We start from the raw sequence: 24,607 nt of genomic DNA on the forward strand, positions 1-24,607 counted from the left end.
TCTGTTATCAAGGGGCTGAATCTGATTATGGTGTCCCTTTAAGTGGAACAATCCAGGTGAGAGGGTTGTGTTAGAGCAAAGTGTGGCCAGTGAGAGTCTTTCAGATGGTTCCCAGTTAAGCATGGAGAATGGTTTCTTCCACCCAGCAGCAGAGGCATGGCCTGAGTTCCACTAGCTGGGACAATTTTGAGGGCATCCCCAAGCTTCCAGGGAGCAACAGACAACAAAGCTACTTTGCAGGACTAGCATGGTTCACGATTGTCTTAGAACAGAATTTCCACAGTAGCTCAAAGGCTGGCAATTATTGTCATTCAAGGCTCAGCTGACTTCTTCCATCTCACCTGAATCCATGTTACTATGGTTCCCAAGGTGGGAAGCAAGAGGTGAAATGAGTTATGGTTCTCCAAAGCCTTGGAAACAATTGCACTGGCACAAAAGCCTCACCCACAACCCTGGAAGTGTGGATTCAGAGAATCCCTTGGGGTGGCATGCCCACAATAGGACCAGAGTGGTAGAATTCAATCCAGCAGCCAGCAGGGCTGGTGCGGCTGAGATATCCTTGATGTGATGATGGTCTGAGGGGAACCCTTCTCCCAATATAGAAGACCTGCAGCCTTTCTGGATGTTATTGATGCTTCGGTCTGAGGAGCAAGTTCAAGAGTGACAGCTTGGGGCAGGAAGAAAAAGGAGAAAATCAGGAGACTGTTGATCAAACCAACCTATGTTTTCCCTGGAAGTTATTAAGAGGCAGTGGTCCGTCCCCTCTTAAAAAAACCATCAGCAGAGCCGGCCACATTGGCGAACTATCGGCCGGTGTCAAACCTTCCCTTTCTGGGTAAGGTCATAGAGCGGGCGGTGGCGACTCAGCTGCAGGGATTCCTGGAGGACACTTCCGCACTGGATCCATTCCAGTCCGGCTTCCGGCCAGGTCACGGGACGGAGACAGTTCTGGTCGCCCTCATGGATGATCTTATGCGACATCTGGATCAGGGCGGCTCTGCAGTGCTGCTGTTATTAGATCTGTCAGCCGCTTTTGACACGGTTGACCACCAGCTACTGACTGACCGCCTCACCGATGTGGGGATACAGGGATCTGCCTTGCAGTGGCTGACTTCCTTTCTCCAAGATCGGGGACAAAGGGTGGTGATAGGGGAGGAAGCATCCCAGAGGCACTCCCTTAGTTGCGGGGTGCCACAGGGAGTGGTCCTATCCTCGATGCTATTTAATATCTATATGCGCCCCCTTGCCCAGATTGTCAGGAGGTATGGACTGGGTTGCCATCAATATGCGGATGACACCCAGCTCTACCTAATTATGGGTGGCCAGTCTGACTGTACCCTGGAAAACCTAGACCTGGCATTACAAGCCGTGGCCTCTTGGCTCAGACTGAGTCGGCTGAAATTGAATCCGACGAAGACGGAGGTTCTCTACCTGGGTCGGGGCGGTCCGGGGAGAGAGATCCAGTTGCCGGCCCTTGACGGGGTGCCACTGATACCGGTCCCCAAGGTCAAGAGCTTAGGCGTGCTCCTTGAGTCCTCCCTTACAATGGAGGCTCAGGTGGCAGCCACTGTTAGATCTGCCTTTTTCCATCTTCGGCAAGCACGGCAGCTGGCCCCTTACCTGGAGCGCAGCGACCTAGCGACGGTAATCCATGCTACGGTCACCTCAAGAATAGATCACTGTAATGCTCTCTACATGGGGCTACCCCTGATGCTAACCCGGAGACTACAACTAGTGCAGAACACTGCGGCACGGCTGTTAATGGGGCTACCACGACGGGAGCACATTCAGCCAGTGCTGAGAGAGCTGCACTGGTTGCCTGTTGTGTTCCGAGTTCGCTTCAAGGTGTTGGTACTAACCTTTAAAGCCCTTTATGGTCAGGGACCTGCCTATCTACGGGACCGCCTTTCCCCATATATCCCCCAGAGAGCACTGCGATCAGGGACAAAAAATCTGCTGTCTGCCCCTGGCCCAAAAGAAGCCAGGCTATGTGCAACAAGATCCAGGGCTTTCTCGGTGGCAGCACCAGAACTTTGGAACACCCTCCCAGAAGCTATAAGGGCCCTGCGGGATTTGTCGGTGTTCTGCAGGGCCTGTAAGACCGAACTGTTTAGACAGGCTTTTCTGGTTGACTGAAAATGGGCTGCCACCGGACATCCTACAGAAGCTGGCGATCATAGTCAGAACCCAATACCGCCAGACTGGATTGAGACAGCGCAAATAGTTTTAAATTGATAAGTGAATTATGGTTTTATATGTTTTATGGAATTGATTGTTTTTATGATATTGTAAGCCGCCCTGAGTCCGCTTGCGGAGAGGGCGGGATATAAATGTAAAGTAATAAATAAATAAATAAATAAATAATCCCTTCTAAAGGGAGTTGCCAAGGGCAGAACCTTTCCTGTCTCAGCCTCAGAGTGTAATGTGCTGTTTTGCCTCTTGGTACTAGGCCCATGGTTGAGGAGGGCAACGAGAGGAGGTACAGAGGAGGGTACAGTGGAGGCGCTGAGGGATGACTGAAAGCTGCAGGGCTCAGCATGGCCTGGAGAAAGGAAGGGGTGTTTGCAAACATAGCAACATTCACAATTTGGCTTCCTGCAAGCCTGTCGCTGGTTCCCCAGTCCTGGGGGGTCTTATATGGCTCCATCATACATCAAGGGATCCAGTCCTGGATCCTCAGTGTCATCTGTGCTCTGGCCATCAACTGTCAGAAAGGTGTAAGGTGTATTTTGGACTTTCCTCCTCAGGTTGGTGGTGCAGGTTGTGGTTGGCATTCAGTTGAGCCTTCATCCATCTCCCGTTAATGCCGTAATGCCAACACCGTTGTGCCCAGTTTGCTCTCCATTCTGCTTTAATTTTCCTGCAACCTCTTTGCCTTTTTCTGCATGGGGCCAAATTTTTGCAGGGATTGCACCACTCCGCAAATCAGAATGAAGTAGATTGTTCTGAAGATGCTGTTCACTCTAATTCTTCACTCTAACTCCGGTACCTTTCATCTGAATTCTTAGGTTCTGTGGGGTTCACCTTAAGTTTCTTTGTTTAAGAAAAATTTTAAAATTCTATGCGTGTTTCTTGTCTGTGGAGGGAGAGTGGGGAAACAAGCCCACTCTTTTAAGATTGGGGGACTGAATGGTTTCATAAGAAGCTGCCTTAAGTATTGGCTCAGTTCAGCTCGTTCCTGAAGAATTAAGGTGAAGAGCATTTTTTGCCCTCATTCATTTTGGCTTTGATAGACCTGATTTGCAGTTTACCATGATTTTGTGCTTTTTTCCTCTCCCCTCCCCCCCTTTTTGTGCTAATTCCATCGGTATGCCCCCCCCCCAAAAAAAATCCCATATTTTGCAGTTAATGAGCCTCACATTGCAGTGATGGCAGACTCCCATTTTAAAAGAAAACTTGTTCACTTTTTGGAGGAGAAAAACTACTCCAAGCCAGATGGCTGTGCTGGATACTCAAGTGCATGATTTGGCCATTCCTCCTTCCTTTTTAACCCTTCATCTCCACCCAAATTTGAATGTGTGGCTGGGGGAAAAAAATGAATGGGAAAAGTGTGGGTTTTGCTTGCATGTTTTAACATGGCCGTCTCCATTGCTTTGCCTTAATTGGACATCATGGATGAGCTGAAGGCCAGTGGTTGATGAAAAACATCATCATCCAGAGAGAGGTTAAAAACAGGGCTTCTCTTTTTCTCCAGCTGGTAATGGCTGGTTGTGTTAGCCTTCCGGCCCAAATGCCCAGAGGTTTGTATTAAGCAAGAGATAAAATGGGGGACACTGCTTGGGATGGACGGGAGGGAGGCCTGTTTGCCTCAAGTCATAGCATAAGGGAGTGAGGCCTGCTTCTCTCCTGCAGGGGCTCAGAAGTCTTCCTGTGTCTCCCCTCCCTCCTTTCCCCTAGATATTGGCACCACGATGGAGATTCAGGGGTTCGGCACTGGCATGTTGCCATGGCAGCTGGAGCCCTGCAGCCAAGGGTCTTCGTGTCTGTCGTGTTCAACGAACAGCTCGCCTTATGACATCCCCAGCTGCTGCAGCTGCATTCACGACAGGTGATTTGATTTGGATGTTGAGCCAGGATGTTCATGAACCTAGCCTGTTGCCTGTCCATTGATGAGCCAGTTTTTTGCACCTACAAGGCTGATGTGATGTCCGAGTGCAGCTTGAGCCTTGGAGTGCTCTGAGCCATTTTCTTGGGAAGGAGACTGGGCAGTAACCCAGAGGGAATTCTCACACATGCAATGCCATAGAAACCTGCTGGTTCTGGGGTGCTCCCTGAGGAGGCCAGCCTAGGAGAACTTAGCACTTAGTCATTCTTGGAACATTTAGAAAGGATGGCTGTGATTACTAAGAGCCAGCATGGGTTTCTCAAGTCATGTCAGACTAACCTGATCTCTTTTTTTTTTTTTGAGAAAGTGACTACCTTGCTGAATGAGGGGAATGTTGTAAACATCGTTTATCTTGATTTCAGTAAGGTTTTTGATACTATCCTTGTTGACAAGTTGGTAAAATGTGGTTTGGATCCTGTAACCTTTAGGTGGATCTGTAACTGGTTGACAGATCGCACCCAAAGAGTGCTTGTGAATGGTTCCTCATCCTCTTAAAGAGGAGTGAGAAGTGGAGTGCATCAAGGATCTGTCCTGGGACCTGTTTTGTTCAACATCTTTATCAATGATTTGGATGAAGGAATAGAGGGAATGCTTATTAAATTTGCAGATGATACTAAATTGGGAGGGGTTGCAAACACAAGAAGATAGAAACAGGATACAGGATGACCTTGACTGGATTGAAAACTGGGCTAAAGCCAATAAAATGAATTTTAACAAGGATAAATGTACAGTTCTGCATTTAGGTAGGAAAAATCCAATGCTTGGTTATAGGACAGGGGAGACTTGTCTTAGCAGTAGTATGTGTGAAAAGGATCTAGGGGTCTTAGTGGACCATACGCTGCACGTGAGTCAACAGTGTGATGTGGTGGCTAAAAAGGCAGATGCAATTTTGGGCTGTATCAACAGAAGTATAGTGTCCAGATCCCGGGAAGTGATGGTATCGCTTTACTCTGTTTTGGTAAGACCTCACCTGGAGTATTGTGTTTTGGGCACCACATTTTAAGCAGGATATAGACAAGCTGGAACAAGTCCAGAGGAGGGCAACAAAGATGGTGAGGGGTCTGAAGACCAAGTCCTCTGAAGAAAGGTTGAAGGAGCTGGGCATGTTTAGCCTGGAGAGGAGGCAGCTGAGAGGTGATATGATCACCATCTTCAAGTACTTGAAGGGCTGTCATATAGAGGATGGTGTGGAATTGTTTTCTGTGGCTCCAGAATGTAGGACCAGAACCAACGGGTTGAAATTAAATCAAAAGAGTTAATGACTAAACATTAGGAAGAACTTCCTGACCATTAGAACAGTCCCTCACTGAACAGGCTTCCTCGGGAGGTGGTGGGCTCTCCTTCCTTGGAGGTTTTTAAACAGAGGCTAGATGGCCATTTGATAGCAATGAATATCCTGTGAATTTAGGGGGAGGTATTCGTGAGTTTCCTGCATTGTGCAGGGTTGGACTAGATGGCCCTGGAGGTCTCTTCCAACTCTATGATTCTGTGACTGTTGCTCCTGCATCAACAATGAAATTTGCTCATTGTCTATACCTCTCAATAGATCTAAGAAGCAGGAGTGCTCAAAATATTTATTTATTTGCTTCATTTATGGAAGGTTACCCAGCAAACTTTCAGGGCAGAGGAGGATTTGAACCTGCATTTCTCTGATCCTAGTCTGACACTCAAACCACCATGCTGGGGGAAAAGCTGCTTGTAAGAACAGAAGAGCATATGAGAAGCCATATTGGATCAGATCAATGACCCATCCAGTCCAACACTCTGTGTCACGTAGTGACCAAAAAACCAGATGCCATCAGGAGGTCCATTAGTGGGGCCAGGACACTAGAAGCCCTCCCACTGTTGCCCCCCCCCCCCACAAGCACCCAGAATCCAGAGCACCATCCATGGGAGGAGTTCTCTGTTGGAGCTGGGCCCAGGCATAGGAGGAAGGTGCCAGGTGACTCTCTGCCTTCCCTCTGGCCTTGCTGGTGGTGGAGAGACAGGCTTTGGATATGGCAAATCAACTGGCCTTAGCAGAGTTGAACGGGACCTCCAGGGGCATCCCAGAGGGCTTCATTTGGAGAACAGACATGTTGATAGTTGGGGATTGAGAATAAATGGATTGAGAATAAAAGGGATTGAGAATAAAAAAGGGCAATATTGTAATGCCCCTGTATCAGGCTTCCCAATCCCCAGGTCCCAGCGGGGGATCCCCTGATTTTACAGGCTTCCCCCCCTCCCCCAGCCAGCTGGCCAGCGGGGGAAGCCCCACTCCCACAGCTATTATGCACCTCCACAAAAGATTCCCATAGGGAATGATGGGGAATTGATCTGTGGGTATCGGGGGCTCTGGGGGGGCTGTTTTTTGAGGTAGAGGTGCCAAATTTTCAGTATAGCATCTAGTGCCTCTCCCCAAAATACCTTCCAAGTCTCAAAAGGATTGGACCAGGGGGTCCAATTCTATGAGCCCCAAAAGAGGGTGCCCCTATCCTTCATTATTTTCTATGGAAGGAAGGCATTTTAAAAGGTGTGCTGTCCCTTTAAATGTGATGGCCAGAACTCCCTTGGAGTTCAATTATGCTTGTCACACCCTTGCTCCTGGCTCCACCCCAATGTATCCTGGCTCCACCCCCAAAGTCCCCAGATATTTCTTGAATTGGACTTGGCAACCCTACCCTGTATAGATCCCTGGTGCAGCCTCATTTGGAAAACTGGTCACTGCACCACAAAAGGACTCTGCAGACTTGGAGAAGGTACAGAGAAGGGGAACTCAGATTATTAGAGGGTTGGAGCACCTTCCCTAGGAGGAAAGGCTGAAGAGTCTGGGACTTTTCCATTTGAAAAGGGATGACTAAGGGGAGGGGACATGATAGAGGTTTGTAAGATTATGCATGGGGAGGAGAGAGTTGACAAATTTTTCTCCCTCTCCCAAAATACTGGAACTTAAGGATATCCAATGAAGGTTCAGGATGGACAAAAGGATATACTACTTTATACAGAGAATGATTGAAATGTGGAATTTGCAGCCAGAGAATGTAGTAATGGCCAAAGGAAAAAACAGCTTTAAAAGATAGATTCACAGAGGATAAGTCTGTCAGTGGCTACTAGGTATGGTGGCTAAGGGGAATCTCTACATTCAGAAGATTCTCTGAATACTGACAACATTGGGGAAAGGTCTTGGCCTCCAGAGGAACTGGTTGGCCACTGCATGAGAAAGGATGCTGGACTAGATGGACCCTTCCTGGTCTGATCTGGAAGGGCTCTTCTTATATTCTTAGAGGGATTCCAGTGTAGTCCTTTAGGGGCTTTTGGGTCACTCAGTCCTGTGTCATTTAAGGCTTTCTTGGTAAAACTCAGTACTTCTTGGTTGAAACTTTCAGATAAAGTTAAAGGGCTTGTGAGATTTTAAGACTTTTGTCTACTGATTTTTTATAGGTCCACCTGAAGATTCCTTTGATGTTGTGATGTTTTGGCTGTTCTTAAAACAAAAAGTATTTCTATAAAGGAAACAAATTTTGGGTTTTTTATTTGCTTATTAATGATATGAATCATGCAGATTTACAGATTTTTGTGTGCAAGTTCATTGTCGTGTAGGACAAAGATGAGTCAAGCATACTGGTTGGGTCTCAAACTCTAAAAATTGTTAAAAGTGAAGTAAAAGAAAAAGGCAGTCAATGGTTCTCCTTGCCCAGGACAAATTCTGGGTCTGACCTTAAGAACTGGCACTGTGGATGGTACCCAGAAACTAACCAACAGCTGGTGCAATTCTTTCCAGTTTGGCAAGAGAGGTTCCCAGGACCCTAGCTGGGCTTCCAGTCAACCAGCTCTCTTGCTTTTGAGCATGTAGAATCACAGAGTTGGAAGGGACTTCCAGGGGCATCCAGTCTAACACACCTGCACAATGCAGAAATTCACAAGTACCTCCTTCCACCCAACCTCAGAAAACCCTGTTCCGTGCTCTAGGGTTGCCAAGTCCAATTCAAGAAATATCTGGGGACTTTGAGGGTGGAGCCAGGAGGAAGGCTGTGACAAGTATAATTGAACTCCAAGGAAGTTCTGGCCATCACATTTGAAGGGATCACACACCTTTTTAAATGCCTTCCTTCCACAGGAAATAATGGATAGGGGCACCTTCTTTTGGGACTCATAGAATTGTACCCCCTTGTCCAATCTTTTTGAAACTTGGAGGGTATTTTGGGGAGAGGCACTGGATGCTATGCTGCAAATTTGGTGTTTCTACCTCAAACAACAGCTCCCCCAGAGCCCCAGATACCCATGGATCAATTCATTATTTTCTATGGGAATAAGTCTCCATAGGGAATAATAGAGTTCCCAGTAGCCATTTCCCTCCCCTCCCCCTGCTTTCTGATGATCCTGAAGCGGAGGGAGGGCCTCCAAACCGGGTCCCCACCTGGGGATTGGCAACCCTACATAAACAGGTTCCTATACAAAGACTCTGAAAACAATGCAAAACAAGCACAAGACACACCCTCTTACTGTCTCTACAAAGACTTCTGTGGGTGCGTCTTTCTTTCTTTCTTTCTTTCTTTCTTTCTTTCTTTCTTTCTTTCTTTCTTTCTTTCTTTCTTTCTTTCTTTCTCTCTCTCTCTCTCTCTCTCTCTCTCTCTCTCACACACACACACACATACACACACACACACACACTTAACTGGCTCTGGTGCCTCCACAATGAGGTCTGAAAAGTACAGGGGCTAGGATGCTCTCTCACACACTCATACCCACCCACTTACTTGCTCTGAAATGAAAGCAAAACAAACTGAGGAGCTGTACTCTGAGGAGGTCTGCTGCTGACCCTTCCCCATGAAGTACTTCCGGCTTCCTGCTCAACTTTAAAGGCACACACACGGGACCTGTTTGCAACGGGACTTGTTTGCAGGTCTCCAAACCTGCCAGAGATCTAAAGGTACATGGTGGCTGTGGGGGCGGGGCTTTGCTCGCCAGCCAGCTGGCAGGGGGCAGGGGGAAGCCTGTAAAACTGGAGAACCCCCCACTGGGACCTGGGGATTGGGAAGCCTACCATGCCCAGATGGCAAAAAAACCCCTGATCTCTGATCAAACTGGCCTGATGAAAAATTGCTTCCTGACCCCAAAGTGCTGAACAGCATTTCCCTGGGCGTGTAAGAAGCGGCCATGAGATGCAGCCCTTCCTGTCCCCCCTCCTGACCTGCCTCAGTTCACAGGCAGGATCAGCCTTGCTGTCAGGTGGCCCTCTAGCCTCTGTCTGAAAACCTCCAAGGAGGAGAGCCCACCACCTCCCGAGGAAGCCTGTCCCACTGAGGAACCGCTCTAACCGTCAGGAAGTTCTTCCTAATGTTTAGTTGAAAACTCTTTTGATTTCAACCCATTGGTTCTGGTCCGCTCTTTTGGGGCTGCAGGAAACAGCTCTGCACCATTCTCTATATGACGTCCCTTCATGTACTTAAGATACTATGTCTTGCGGTATCCTAAATCCGCCCCAGTCAGTTTTTCAACCAGCTCTCTTGCTTACCTCCTCCCATTTTGTGGTTTGGGTCAGAAAATGGTTAGGAAAATGGTCTTTGGTCTGCAGAAGATGAGGCCTGCAATCGTCCGTCTTTGCAGTGTAGGGCTCCAAAGGCCCATCTTCAAGATTTGTATGGATTTGCAGCATCAAATCAGGTTGTGTCTTCAAAGGATGCCTGTCATGTAGGGGTTTTTTTTAAGTGTCACAAAACAGTCCAGTTGCAGAAAAATCAAAATTGCCACAAAAATAATAAATTGGGAGTCAACCCATCCTGTGGAAACAGCATGCACACACACAGAGAGACGCTGCACTTCAGAGGGCCCATGTGGTTGCCTGTGATGTGTTGCCCACTGTCCACCAAGACAAGAGAAGTGAAGTCAGAAGAGATGAGCCAGCTTGGCGGGGTGGGGGGCAGAGAAGAGGTGAGGGAGCAAAAATAGCCCCAGGGTGGGGGGGGGAGAGTTGACTGCCTCCCTCATTAGTCGTCGTGGGTCTCCCTTTTGTTACTTGTTAGTAGCTCTGTTGCCAATATTTTATTTATTATACTAATTTCATATTATTCTGTGTCTATAATGCTTTAGAGAATGATATGACAGAAAAGCAGGATCCATTTCCAACTGGAATTTGAGAAGAGAGAGAGAGGGCTGGCGAAGGGGTTGCCTCTGCTGAGGGGGGGGATTAGGAGAGGATTGTTGCTAAGTGGGAGGCAGCTCCATTCAGAAGTTAGAGCATTGGACGTAGCCTTGGGAGACCCAAATTTGAATTGCTTTAAAGAAATACTTGAAAGAAGGAAAGAAAAATAACATAACAGATCTTGCTCCAAGTCTTTTGGTTGAACCAAGTTCTCTTGGGTGCCATAGGGGACAAGGTTATCAAACTGGGCTCCATAACGGAAGGGCAGAATAACATTTAGATTAATTAAGTCTCTCTTTCTACAGAACCCCTCTGAAAATGCTATGTGAAAGTATGAAGAGGCAAATTGTTTCCAGAGCTTTTTATGGGTGTAAGTGTAGCTTTCTGCATTCCTCTGTGTGTGCGTGCATGTGCGTCCATCTAGTTAGTGGCAGCTGTGAATTTTCATTTAGGTTTCTCTCCCCCCACTCTCTGCAGGGCTTGCCTATTGCCGTCATTTGTCCACAGTACGAATGCACTTGTCTGCTCTGGTGAATCACACGATCATCCCGCCAGACAAACCCACAAATGCTGCAGAAGGCCTGACCAAAGAGGTGTGGGGCAAATATCAAAAGGACAAGAAGGTGAAGTCATGGCTAGTAATGTTAAGGGAACTTTAACAAATCCCCTAAAAGGCGAGAGCCATAACGGGTGGCCTACCAAACCATTGAGTATTAATTAGCTTTCAGTTAGCCATTATGAAGTTTCTTTCTTTCTCTCTCACTGCACTTCCTGGTGCTTGTGATGTGATGGAATATCACTAACTTTCCTTATGGTGCAGAATTGTTTCCAGGAGCTTGGAGGGAGAGCTTCTTTGGGGCTGAGTTGGGTAGACCAAAGGACTACCGGCCTGGGCCATGGTGATTGGCTCTTCAAGGTCCCCTCCCAGTCAGAATCAGAAGGGAAATGGATACAGAGAACTTTTTTCCTCCCCCTCATATGAGATGGGGGTGGGAGCATCTAATGGAATTGGTGGCAAATTTGGGACGGGTTAAAGACTTCACTCAATGTGTCATAGCCTCACTGCCATGATGTGCCAAGAGGGTCCCTGTCTCAGATACAGGAAGAGAAGGCTGTGGGCTCTGGTGCTGAGGGAGGGATGCGCTGGGCTGGCTGTGGCAGTGTGAGGCTTCTAAAGGGAAGACTTACAGGACTCCCTCTGGCCAGAGACCCCCTGTGAGGTGCCTGCAGGGACGCTTGGCCGAAGCCCAAAGGGTGCCTGGGTTGCTGGTGATTGGCTATTGAGGTCCTTGTTAGACACCTCTTTAATATCAAGCCATTAGCAAACCACTAGCAGAGACAGACAAAAGGCTTGTTTGTTATTTTCACAACGTTTTGTATCATCTTGCGTGCATCTAAGCATCTTCAGCATGCAGCTGAAGAGTCACAAGCATGGTGCAAATGAAGAGCCATCTCCCATTGGTTGTCCTGGAGTGTAGAGATAGACTGCCTCTAAACAGGGAGGTTTCATTCATCTATGTATTTGTTTTCTCCGTTTATATATTGCCTTTCTCTCCAGTGGGAGCCCAACACTGCTCACGTCCTTCTCCTCTCCACCATTTTATCCCCACAACAACCCAAAGTGTGCGGCAGCTGGGGATTAGTGAGGATGACCAACCTGGGCCTGAGTGGGGATTTGGACTTGATTCTTCCAGAACCTAGTCTGTCATTCTAACCACTGCACCACATTGCTTTGGGTAAACTCTGAACTGCTGAGCTCTTTTTTAAAAGCCAGAGATTGTAGCTTGTTCCCTGCCTCCCCAGCTGTGCAGTAACCAAGATTTTATTTTCTGCCCTCTTGCCTACGATGTCTAGTATACAAAATTCTTGTCCTGGCCCTGTACAGCCTCCTGTGGTCAAACCTTCCACCCCCACCAAACATGGCTCAAGCACCTCTCCTCTCCACCTAAAGTTGAAGTGTACAAGCTGTCTGTGTATTTTGTGTACCTATGGACTTTAGATCGAATTTGCCAGGCACAAAATTTAGTCTCATTTTATTTACACATCACGAAATCCTCTCATTTTTGTTTCCATTTTATTAAAACATTTCATGTATTTTGCAAACCCAAGTTTTGCCAAGCTGGAAACTTGGAATCTTTTCTGTACAGTGACTTTTTAATTCTAGTTCTCATGACCTGGAGATCAGACTGCTGCTTTCACATGATGCATGCAGGTGTCTCATGACTGGAGTTGCTCCTTGAGTAAAACAAAAGCTATTTTGTAAACTGATGATGTATTTCTCCATGAAAAACTTTTTTTTTAAAGCCAGTAGACTGCAAAAAAAACCACATCACCCCTCAGTAGACTGCAAAATATGCAGTCAGCGGTCCTCAGCAGTGGAACCCTCAAGTTCAGAGGCAGTCTACCTTCAAATCCAGCCACAAAGATCCAGTAATACAAACGGGGCTTGTGGAATTCCTAGAGGTATCTGAACAAGGGGACCTTTGGTCTGGTTCAGCAGAGCTGCTCTTGCATTGTCATGGCTGGCTGGGGAGAGGCTGTGGCTCAGTGGCAGAGCCTCTGCTTGGCATGCACAAGGTCCCAGGTTCAATCCTCAGCATCTCCAGGTGGAGGGGAGGTGCAAGACACTCTCTGCCTGGGAACCTGAAGAGCTGCTGCCAGTCAGAGTAAAGACTGACTTTGATGGTCCAGCTGGTCTGATTTGGTGTAAGACAGCTGTGTGTGTTTTTGCTCATTCGTTTTTCTCATTTTTTTTTAATTTCCCATGTTAGAATTACAAGGAATTGGAACTGCTCCGACAGGTTTATTATGGTGGGGTGCAGCACGAAATCCGAAAGGAGGTGTGGCCGTTCTTACTGGGGCACTACAAGTTCGGCATGACCAAAAAGGAGATGGATCGGGTGGGTACTCTGACTGCTGAGATGGACAGGGAAGTGACGACTTCGCTGCTCTCTTGAAGAACGTGTGCCTTGGGTCTCTTCTGCATGTCTGTTCCCAGTCTCTTCCCACTTCCTTCTCTGAAAGAATATCAGCAGTGGTTCTGTGGGATGGAAAGGGTCCTGCTGGGGGTGGGGAGGAAGGAGCCCTCCTGCAGCTGGCAGGTGGGCTCCATTGGAGTGGAAGCCTTCCCTTCTTCCCCAGTTAAGGCAGCAGGGCCTGACTTTGAGCTGTGAGTCCAGGGCTCAGCTCCCAGGTGTTGGAAATTGGGATGAAAATAATAACACTATAGACGACATTCTCTAAGCTATCACTAACAAGCTGTTCCTCAGCCAGCTCACGGCAGATCCTAACACAGAACTGCCAACTGCTCTTCTTTAACCGTCGTTTTCCAAGCCTCTGCTTCACATTCCATCAGCTCTAGTCTGACTGACAGGTAAACATATCGAACACGAATGACTGAACGTTAGACACTGCCTAGATATACAATATAAATATTCAAAATTCCAACACCAGGCTCAGCAGGGAACCCCCAGACAGGCATTTGGTGTGTCTTGGAGGGATGCTAGCAGTGATGGAGGGAGGACACTCCTCAGTGGGTGCTGGCCAGGCCTGCCTGAGACCCTGAACAAGTGCTGCCTCCAGAGCAGCCAGTGCTGACCTAGATGGACCAAAATTCTGACTTGGTCAGAAGCCACTACCTTTGCTGACACGTTTGCGAGATCTACCAGGCTGGATCCCTCCCAGTCAGAAGGGCTGACATTTCACCCAGAGCATGGATTTGCCCATTGTAGGGGAAATGCACTCTGGCTTCCAAAATGTCCATGAAATGCTGAGCAGAGTGCCTGTTCCCTGTGACTACTTCACAGTGGGTGGAATCCTCCACACTTCCCCCAAGCCTGTGTGAAGGTCTGGCCCCAACTGAGTTCCCTTTTCTGTTTGTTTTTTCAAGGTGGATGAGGAAATTATGCTTCAGTACAAGAAGGTCATGGCTGAGTGGAAAGCCTGTGAAGCAGTTGTGAAGCTGCGGGAGAAGGAGTCTCAAACGGTCCCCAAGTTCTCCTCCGGCAGCAGCATAGATAGCCATGTACAACGGCTGATCCACAGGGACTCCACCATCAGCAATGATGTAAGGCGTGGCTTGTCTCATCCACCTGGTCAGGTCACATGATCCCCTTGTTGCTATAGGAAGATCTGCAGGGATGCAGTGGATACCTGCTATAAAGGGAGGTGGGAGGACCTGTAATGAGAATGCTGTTTGAAATAGTACCCTGAGTTGCTGTTTGATTCTGGGCCTGCTGATGCTCCATACCTGTGTTTGTGAAACAGGGGTCAGCAGTCTTTTATACTGAAAGCACCAACCTAGGTCAACATTCACAGGAAGAGAATTATGTGAAGGCCTTTTGGCCTAACTGAGACCATACAGTGTAACAGCTGCCATGTTGATTAATAATCCATCCAGTTTATTCAGCCCAAACACTGGTCATTGCAAGTCCTTAATTAGGATGTGGCGGGCACAAAGTCTCACAAGAAATAGCAATATACCCAAGAGCACCCTGTGTGATTGTTTTAGCGTGTTTGCATACATCTGTGCAGGGTTTATGGGTCTTCTCTTGTCCTTTTCCATTTTTTAATGCATCTCTAAATAGTCTTTTAGTCCTTTAGTACAGAGGCTTTTCTTCCTTTCTTTTCATGTACTGATTGTTCTAGTACCTCAGAGAGATCTTGACTTAAAGATGTTGTTTTCTTTTTTAAAGAGTCGTGTTTGGTTCTGGTTGCCTACCCCCCCCCCCCCTTGACCATAAATAATCACTAAATTACTGCATTTTCATGGTGAGCACATAATTGGATGAATTTCAGCATTTTTCTTGTTGATAGGAGAGGAATTTGTATTTCTCCCCTCCCCTTCTTTTGAGGGATTTCTTTCAGGCAGACCTTCAGGGTCCTTTTGCTAATCGCATTCTTTCTTTTTCCCCCTCCACTGTAAACCAATCACCTGCAGGTTTTTATATCTGTAGACGAAATGGACTCTGTAGAGCCAAAAGTGCCGGCAGACCCATCTTTGGTGGGAGGTAGCATCGATGCACCCACGGTGGCGGCAGTGCTGGAGCAGCAGCCCTCGGTGGAATTTGACTCTCCAGACTCTGGCCTGCCTTCCTCTCGGAATTACTCCGTCACCTCAGGCATCCTTTCCAGCATTGATGACGGGCAGAGTGTTTGCTTCGAGGATGGCACGGAGGAAGAAAGCAGCACTGATCTGCAAAGGCCAGGTGCAGAGCAGGCTGAGAAAATGAAAAGTTTGGAATCTGATAGCTCAGTGACCGAGGAATCGCTGTGCTCCCTGATGGAGAGTAAGGCACACCCGGAAGAGGAGAGCCTTTCTGTCTGTTCTGCAGCTTACACGGTGAGTCACTGGGAGGAGTTGTGGTGCTGGCTGGGAAAGCCCTTTCTTTGTTTGGGGTTCCAGTCAGCTGAGCTTGATGACCCTCTGCCTGAGCCCGTCAGGGGAGGGCGGGACACAAATGGGATGAAATAAATAAATAAAAGTGATCCAGCAGCTTTACATGCAGGGATGAAGCGCCAGGGCTGCATGGATCCCCATCCCCACGAGAAGACCCGAAAGAAACAACAAAGAACGGCAAATGGTCCATGGTCATAATTACTACACAAATGAAAGAAAAATTTTAGCAAAAGATCGTTGTGTATATTATGTAATATCAAAGTGACTCTCATATGAACTACTCACAATTTGACATGATATTGAATCTCTGAGTGGCATGGCCAGATCATGTGGGACACTTCATGGATTTGTATTTTTGGACACTTGTGAGGAGACTTTTTTCTGAATGTTTGATTGGCCTCTGTGTGAATGTTTAAGTGGTCTTTGTGAGATTTTCATCCCCTTCATGTAGGTGTTTGTTTCAGGTCAAGATGTATGTCAAATTGTGAGTAATTCATATGAGAGTCACTTTGATATTACATAAAATACACAACAATCTTTTGCTAAAAATTTTCTTTCATTTGTGTAGTACTTACAACCACCGGCCATTTGGCATCCTTTATTTTGAGTTCTGTCCCCAGCATTCCCATTGGACAGATCAAGTCAAGGGTATTGTGGGGGTGCAAGTGGTTTCCCAAAAGCAGGAGATTGTTGGGCTTACTCTGCACACCATCTCCTGTAGGGAGTTAACCTTTGTGTATCTGGACCCTCTGGAATATATGTGCATGAGAAAGAAGTGATCACAAGGCACAGGAGGTAAATCTGCGTAGGGCATTTCTATCCTTCTGTTCCTCCAAATTGTTATGCGTAGTTCTCGCTTCCCAAGGCATCCCACTCACTGCAACCCTGTGGGGTAAGTCAGGCCGAGGGGGACTGGCTCAAGATCATGGAGTGATGGTGTCATCAGAGTGTGACCTGATCATTCTTCCACATGTATCGAGAGTGCAAGCAAGAGAGATCTCAGGCTTGGGCCATTCGAGCCAGTAAGCTCTCTGGGTGGACTTGGCCAGTTATTCACCTACCTCGCAAGGCTGGGGTGAGGACAACATTTGGGGTGAGGAGAACTCTGCATGCCACTTTGAGCTTCTTGGAGAAGAGCCAAGATAAAAATGTACCCAAAACTTATCTTGAGTTCTTTTTGCATAGATATACATAGATACAAAGACCTGAGGCGTTATGTCTAATAGTTTTGAGTGTTGGGCTGAGAGACAAGTTGGCCAAGTTCACATCCCCATTCCATCTGCACCAAGAGCCTGCTCTTCTCCCAGCCTCCTCACAGCACTGAGAAGGAGGGAAAGGACGAGGAGGAGAGAACACAGTAGGTGCTCCGTGGAGGGAAGTGGGATGAAAAAATGTGATCAAGAAATACAGTTAATCCTGTTCCCTGCAGAATGTTTGTGCTGCAAACAGATGATTTCTGGTATCACTCCTCCAAATCACCAAAATTGCAGTTTAGTTCCTTTGATTTATATCCCGCCCTCCCCGCCGAAGCAGGCTCAGGGCGGCTCACAATACACAATAAAATTACAATAAAACAATTAAATTAAGCATTGTTAAAACAGTTAAAAAAGTAAATGTGTTACCAATTCTAGGTTGATTCTAGGTTCACTCACACATCAAAACCAGACCCAAAGATCGGATCTGTTTTCTGGCTCTTATTCTGTATTGTGAGCTTACAGACCACTGATCCAGGCCTGTAGCCAGAGTTTTTTTTACTGGGGTGGAGTGGGGGGAATTGCCTGTTCCCTGCTATGTAAGGCCAGGGCTTTTTCTATAGCAGAAACTCCTTTGCATGTTAGACCACACCTCTGTGATGTAGCCAATCCTCCAAGAGGTTACAGGGAGTACAGGGCCTGCTGTAAGCTCCAGGAGGATTGGCTACATCAGGGGTGTGTGATCTAATATGCAAGTGAGTTCCTGCTACAAAAAAAGCCTTGTGTAAGGCTCTAAGCCAGAGGTGTTGAACTCATTTGTTACGAGGGCTGGATCTGACATAAGTGTCACTTTGTTGGGCTGGGTCATGCATGCCATCAAATGTAACACAAGGTACCAGAGATATAAACTTTATATAAAGGTGATTTCAGAAGTCAAATGGTGAATGACAATAGCAGGTTTGATTGGATTAGGTGCGATATGCAGAGGAGTTGTAGGCATGGAGATACCAGCATTGGTAATGAGACAGGAAACCTATGTCTCAATTCCATCCAGGAGGATTCAGCCCAGGAGGATGCAAAGCATAAATGGATTACTCTGAGATTAGAAACCACAACATTCAGTTGCTGACCTAAGAGCAGCAGCGCTCTTACAAAGGAATTTCAGAGGGAGATTAGGAAGAGAGACTGCTGAATTGTAATTGATAATAAAGCTCAAGACAAGGTATCCTCCTGGACTGAATTGAGAGCTAGTTTTCTTGTCTCATTACCAGTGTGGGCTATTATCACGTGGCATCTGATGTCACTCCACTGTCCAAGATATAAGAACCAATCCAAGTGTTCTAATCCTAATCAGGGTCTTTTTGAAAGAAAATAGATCCAGAAAAGAACAGAGATATCCATTTAAAAAAAAAAACCCACAAATTGACAGAAGAATCCATCTATTCACCCACCCACCCTCAGAATCCATCCGCCCAACCTCAGAAGAAGTAAGTGTACTTGCACACAAAGGTTGTTGGCAAAAGAAAGACAACAGAATTCACACCAATTCCTAGTGCTGATTGGTGTCAAGACCCCAGCAGTTCAGTGATCAGAGATAGTCCATTCCAAGAATAGCTATTTATTGATACATGACAGGTCAGAGTAAGATGGTCCTTGCGAAAACTGGCTTTGGTGGGCTTTTGCCCTTCTGTTATAGCCCTGGCCTAAACCGTTACACATTTGAAGAAAAGCGGGAAGCAAGTAGTCCCTCCCCCCAATACTTTCCCAGGCCCCTTTGCTGGTGTGCTCATAATCAGGAAAGAGCAACCTTGGTACCTCTTGAGACTAGGCAGAAAGGAATGTTTTAACTGTTACACAGAGATAGTAGCAAAGTGAAGTGGAGACACTGGAAAATGAAAGTACTTCAAGATAATAATGGCAAGTCTTCTTGACAATTGGAAAGGAATAGCCCAGCCCCTTTGTGCCTGCCCTGATCACAGTCTGGATTGCTTGACTTAGTACATTCTACACAAAATTTTCCCAAAGAATTCTCTGTTTGCATATTCAGGGGGTGGGTGGATAAAAGTTTCTAGTCCTCATTGTCTGCACCTTCACAAATGGATATAAGCATCTTGTGATAAAGTCCTGCTCCTTCGAGCTTCAGCTATAGTTGCATTTCTGTTCTGGTTACTTGCACAAAGGAATTGTTGGGAAGAAAATACAATTTTGCCTTTTCCTTCTCAGACCAAACAGGGGCTTACAAGTTTGCTTTGTCAGTGTGTTGGTTAGTTACATTTGTCTCTTCCAGATAGAAATGTTGGATACTGTGGCCTTAAACCTGCACAGAATCGATAAAGATGTCCAGAGGTGCGACCGGAATTACTGGTACTTCACTGTAGAAAACCTGGAGAAACTTCGGAACATTATGTGCAGGTGAGCTTAAATTTATGGCCTCCTGAGATTGACCTCTTTATGCATTACAGAGGCTGGATCTGGGTCCCCACTCTGTGTCAGACATAACACAATCCCACATGAGTTCTGATTCCTGTAGAAGAAATGCAGCGCGTAATTGCAATCAGAAATTGGCCTTCCTCTCTGTGCCATTTTCCAAGAACTATTTAGCCTCTGTGTGTGTGTGTGTTTGGGGGGGGGGGGGCATGTATTCTTGGAAACATGCAGCATTTTCCCAATTGCCACACTCCCCCACCCCTAGATGGTTTCATGTAGGGAAAATGTTGAGCAGGAGGGCTGGTGGAATCCTCTCCTCTTGGTGTGCTTCTCCCAATCCTTTTGTTCCCTGCTCTCAGGGGCAATATCAATATACTCGGGGCTTTTTTCTGGGGGGACATGGTTAACCTCTTTGTGGAAACAAAATGATCAAAAAATGTTTAAAAGTTTATGAGGGCCCATTTGTGTTCTCCTTCATTTCCTGCTTGGAAGTTCTGGCATCCCTTTTCCCAGGGGGGTGAAAAGCTCTGAATATGTGAATTGCATGATGGATCCTGCTTCATTCAGAAAGAACTAGTAGTTGATTGAAAGGTTGCCCAGAATGTCCTTGAAAGTCAAATGCTTCTTCAGTGGGGCCATGTTCTTCATCAGAAAACAGACATTCACATTTGGAAGAATTTTGATTCGAAATCCATCCCACTCCCCACCACTCTGGTTGTGCCTGCAAAGTTCTGTTCCATTTTAATGAAAAGTTTTGAAGGTCATCAACCTGACTCAATCAGCAGCAGCTCATTTCAGAGGAATTTTTAGCAGTCTCTCCCTCCTTCCCTCTGTTGCAGTTATGTTTGGGAACATTTAGATGTCGGCTACGTCCAAGGAATGTGTGACCTTCTGGCCCCCCTGATGGTTATACTGGACAAGGGTAAGGAGAGCCCAGTGTTTCTTCCCAAGGTGTTCTGGAGGAGCCCTGGAGTTCCCAGGCAGCTGAACGGTTGGTCTGCCCAGCGAGGAAGCCACTCAAGGCCTGGCTCTGCATTTTGAACAGAGGCTTGGTCCAGATGGCTCCTTCCATCTTTGTAGGAGCTGCTTTAATCATGGATTTTGGCTTCAGGGGCAGATTAATCTGCAACGAAAGCTTTTGTTGCTGATTAACCAGGAGGGGGCCAAGTTAAGTCTGTGTTTGAGTTTGAGTTTTTCAAGGCTGTTGTGCTTTCAGTGTGCTGCGGTAAGAGGAAATGCAGAAGAAATGCAAAATTTAAGATCACCAACATGGACCTTCTGTGCAGTCCCACATGAGCAGGGGACTGTGCTTGAGCAGGAGGTAATTACAGCTAAGAGCCTCTTTGTGTGCTGCACACTGGAACCAAGCTTGTCCCGCTCAGCAGGACCCCTACCCTGAGTTCCTCTCTGGCTGCCTTTGGAGCAGGTCGAGCTTTGGAGAGTCTTCTGTGTCTTGGTGAGGAAGTGCATTTTGGGACTGCACTCTGCAGTCAAAAATAGCTGAGAAGGGCTCAGGAGAGCCAGTTTGCTGCAGTGGTTAAGTGTGCGGACTCTTATCTGGGAGAACCGGGTTTGATTCCCCACTCCTCCACTTGCACCTGCTGGAATGGCCTTGGGTCAGCCAGAGCTCTGGCAGAGGTTGTCCTTGAAAGGGCAGCTGCTGTGAGAGCCCTCTCCGGCCCCACCCACCTCACAGGGTGTCTGTTGTGGGGGGAGAAGATATAGGAGATTGTAAGCTGCTCTGAGTCTGATTCAGAGAGAAGGGCGGGGTATAAATCCAATATCTTCATCTACCTCACAGGGTGTCTGTTGTGGGGGAGGAAGGGAAAGGAGATTGTGAGCCGCTCTGAGACTCTTCGGAGTGGAGGGCGGGATATAAATCCAGTATCTTCATCTACCTCACAGGGTGTCTGTTGTGGGGGAGGAAGATAAAGGAGATTGTGAGCCGCTCTGAGACTCTTTGGAGTGGAGGGTGGGATATAAATCCAATATCTTCATCTACCTCACAGGGTGTCTGTTGTGGGGGAGGAAGATAAAGGAGATTGTGAGCCGCTCTGAGACTCTTTGGAGTGGAGGGCGGGATAGAAATCCAATATCTTCTTCAATATCTTCTTCTTGTTCAAAAATGACAGTCAAATGACCACAATCTGTGCCATTTATTTATTTATTCAACTTCTATCCTGCCCTCCCCGCCGAAGCAGGCTCAGGGCAGTTCACATTGAAAGGTCATAAAAACCAGTATTAGTAAGCTGTACATAAAAATATAAAATACATCATAGATACAAACATATAAAACAATATCATACAACAATGGTAGGTGCTATTTGATCTAACCGCAAGTTTTATTAGTAATGGCGGGTAACTGCCGATTCAGTCGATGTAAATTCTGTTGTTAGCTGTTACTGCGTATTTAAGCAGAAGGTCCCAGGACACAGTGGTGGGCCGAGTAGTGTCTATTTTTTTTTTGTGCCGGATCTGTTTTTTCTGTTGTCGTAGATTTTAATTAAAAAATGCCTGGCGGAAGAGCACCATTTTGCAGGCCCCGCAGAACTGTGCAGGGCCCTAAGCTCCTCCGGAAGCTTGTTCCACCAGGCAGGAGCTGCAACAGAAAAGGCCCTGGCTCTGGTTGCCTTGAGCATGGCCTCTTTGATGCTGGGGATCGAGAGTAGATGTTGTGACCCTGACCAAAGTGCTCTCTTGGGTACATGCGGGGAAAGGCGGTCCCTAAGGTATGCAGGTCCCTGGCCATAGAGGGCTTTAAAGGTGATAACCAGCACCTTGAAGTGAATCCAGTAAGCAATAGGTATTATGCAGTGCTTTCAGCACAGATTGAATATGTTCCTGTGAAGGAAGCCCAATTAACAACTTGGCTGCAGCATTCTGCAGTAGACAGCAACAGAGAAAGCGTGAGAGAAGAGAGTGACAGCGAGAGCAAGAGAGAGAGGGGGGGAGCACGAGAGAGAGCAACAGCAAGTGAGAGCATGAGAGAGAGTGAGAGTGACAGAGAGAGAGAACAATGAGAGAGAGAAGCACAAGAGAGCAACATCAAGAGTGACAGCACAGGAGAGAGACACAGCAAATGCGAGCGAGCGCATGAGAGAGCGACAGTGAGAGAGCACGCGCAAGAGAGCAACAGCAAAAGCGAGCGAGAGAGCGTGAGAGACCATGAGAGAGAGAGAGCACGAGAGAGCAACAGAGAGAGCATGCAAAAGAGAGAGAGTGCAAGAGAGTGGGGCCGGGTGGCTGGCCACTGGAAGAAGCAGCCAAGGGAATGGGTCTTTCTCTTGTACCTAACTGTGATGCTAGAAGAAGCAGCCAAGCCCCACAGCCCCTCTCCCCGCCAAAAAATTTTTTTTATGGCTACAGGGCTGTTAAGGACATTACCTAGTAGGTTTGGCAGAGAAGAAGGTCTTCAACAGCTAGAAGGATGGAACACTCCTATTGGGTCAAGAAGGACCTGTTCAACTGTTTCTCTACTCATCCTCCTCCATCATCTTTGGGGACTGAAGAAGTGCAGCTTGACAGATAGGAAAGGACACCAGCTAGATGGCGTAGGCAGGAAAGTCTATACCTTGCTGGGATTCAAAATTGTGACCTAGAAGGTGATTATGGCTGAGTATCAGCTGTTTTTAATGGGAACAAATACTACCCTTCCTGGAATTTCTCCTGGAGGACAAGAGACTGCTGGCCAAGGACAATCGCCAAACAGAGGCCTGGCAATTGTCCAAGCAGCAGGTCAATGGGAACAGACACTACCAGTGCAGCAGCCAGAGCCATGGCTACCTCCAACACTTTAAAGAGACATGCCATTTGAAGAGGCGACCTTGTTCTCTTCCAAGACTGATGAGACCTTGACTTTAATAAAAAGGAATAAGCAAAACATTATAAGCAGGAGCTGCATTCCCATCAACCCTGTCAACCATACCAGATGGAGCACAGATACCCCAGTAGGTCTGGAATACAGTAAGCATCCTCTGTTCAAACTTGACAGTCCCCAGAAGGGCACTGGGCACTCCTGGACAAGATACCTGGCTGTCCTCAACTAGAGCCAGGGCCTTTTCAGCCCTAGCATGGCCTGGTGGAACTCTCTACCTGGTGACATCTGTGCCCCCCTGTGGGCCTTTTCAGCCCTAGTCTGGCCTGGTGGAACTCTCTGCCTGGTGACATCTGTGCCCCCCTGTGGGCCTTTTCAGCCCTAGTCTGGCCTGGTGGAACTCTCTACCTGGTGACATCTGTGCCCCCCTGTGGGTCTTTTAAGCCCTGACTCTGACCTGGTGGAACTCTCTATCTAGTGACATCTGTGCCCCCCTGTGGGCCTTTTCAGCCCTGACTCTGACCTGGTGGAACTCTCTGCCTGGTGACATCTGTGCCCCCCGTGGGCCTTTTCAGCCCTAGTCTGGCCTGGTGAAACTCTCTGCCTGGTGACATCTGTGCCCCCCTGTGGGCCTTTTCAGCCCTAGTCTGGCCTGGTGGAAATCTCTGCCTGGTGACATCTGTGGGACCTTGCTCAGTTCTGCAGGGCATGTTCTGCCAGACCTACGGTTGAGGACAGCAGTGGCTCACACTGTGGCTCTCATTGTGGCCTCCTCCATGACCAGTCCCTGATCCACCCAAGGATCCACCAAGAGAAGCACAATTTTATGCCATTGTTTTTTTTTTTTTAATGTCCAAAAACTTTTTATTGAATTTAGTAAACATACAAATAAAGCAATCAATGACTGTATCTGCAATCATTCTTTGTGTATAAGCATAGCATACCAGCAGAAAACAGAATATATATATATACACAAAATACAAACAAAACAACACATACATACATTCACACATACATACATACTTGGCAGCTGAATTAAAAAATAAGTACTCTGTCCATATGTTAATTACATCAAATTAATAATGTCATAATATCTACCAGGAATACATGTACGCATCTGATCTACAGGACTAAAAGAAAATTTAAGAAATGGAAGCCACTTGTACATCAGAGAATCGTTACCTTCTGAATTATTTATATTGCATAAACTATCTGCTATGTTGTCCATAGCATAGACCTCCCAGATTTTAGCATACCAGGCTTTAACTGGAGGAATATTGGGAGATTTCCAAAATTGGGCTAACACCATTTTAGCAGCAGCTAGTAAAAGGGATATCAGGGATTTATTGAGAGAAGTAATAGAAATACCTTTCCAACAGTCAAGCAAAATGAGTTCCAATCTTAAGGGTAAACTATAGCCCGTGATATCCTTGATTTTTGCCACAATTACTGCCCAAAACGACTGCACCCTCGGGCAAGACCACCAGCAGTGTATAAATGTGCCCACCTCTCCACAATTTTTCCAACATTTGGAGGATTGATTTATCGC

The 24,607-nt window shown here is 47.0% G+C and overlaps 1 protein-coding gene across 5 annotated transcripts in view; it reads left to right on the plus strand.

Moving 5' to 3' along the window:
- Positions 1 to 24,607, plus strand: part of SGSM2 (small G protein signaling modulator 2) — a 174,155-nt gene that overhangs the window by 115,211 nt on the left and 34,337 nt on the right. For all 5 annotated transcript variants that reach the window (XM_060259242.1, XM_060259244.1, XM_060259243.1 and 2 more), the window contains 8 exons: positions 3,898 to 4,048; positions 10,532 to 10,596; positions 10,704 to 10,849; positions 12,998 to 13,126; positions 14,116 to 14,292; positions 15,166 to 15,567; positions 19,105 to 19,229; positions 20,084 to 20,166. In XM_060259242.1, the coding sequence (XP_060115225.1) occupies positions 3,898 to 4,048; positions 10,532 to 10,596; positions 10,704 to 10,849; positions 12,998 to 13,126; positions 14,116 to 14,292; positions 15,166 to 15,567; positions 19,105 to 19,229; positions 20,084 to 20,166 (1,278 nt within the window). The remainder of the gene's footprint in view (positions 1 to 3,897; positions 4,049 to 10,531; positions 10,597 to 10,703; positions 10,850 to 12,997; positions 13,127 to 14,115; positions 14,293 to 15,165; positions 15,568 to 19,104; positions 19,230 to 20,083; positions 20,167 to 24,607) is intronic.

This window comes from Heteronotia binoei, chromosome 18 (assembly GCF_032191835.1).
Source record: "Heteronotia binoei isolate CCM8104 ecotype False Entrance Well chromosome 18, APGP_CSIRO_Hbin_v1, whole genome shotgun sequence".
Lineage (NCBI taxonomy): Eukaryota > Metazoa > Chordata > Lepidosauria > Squamata > Gekkonidae > Heteronotia > Heteronotia binoei.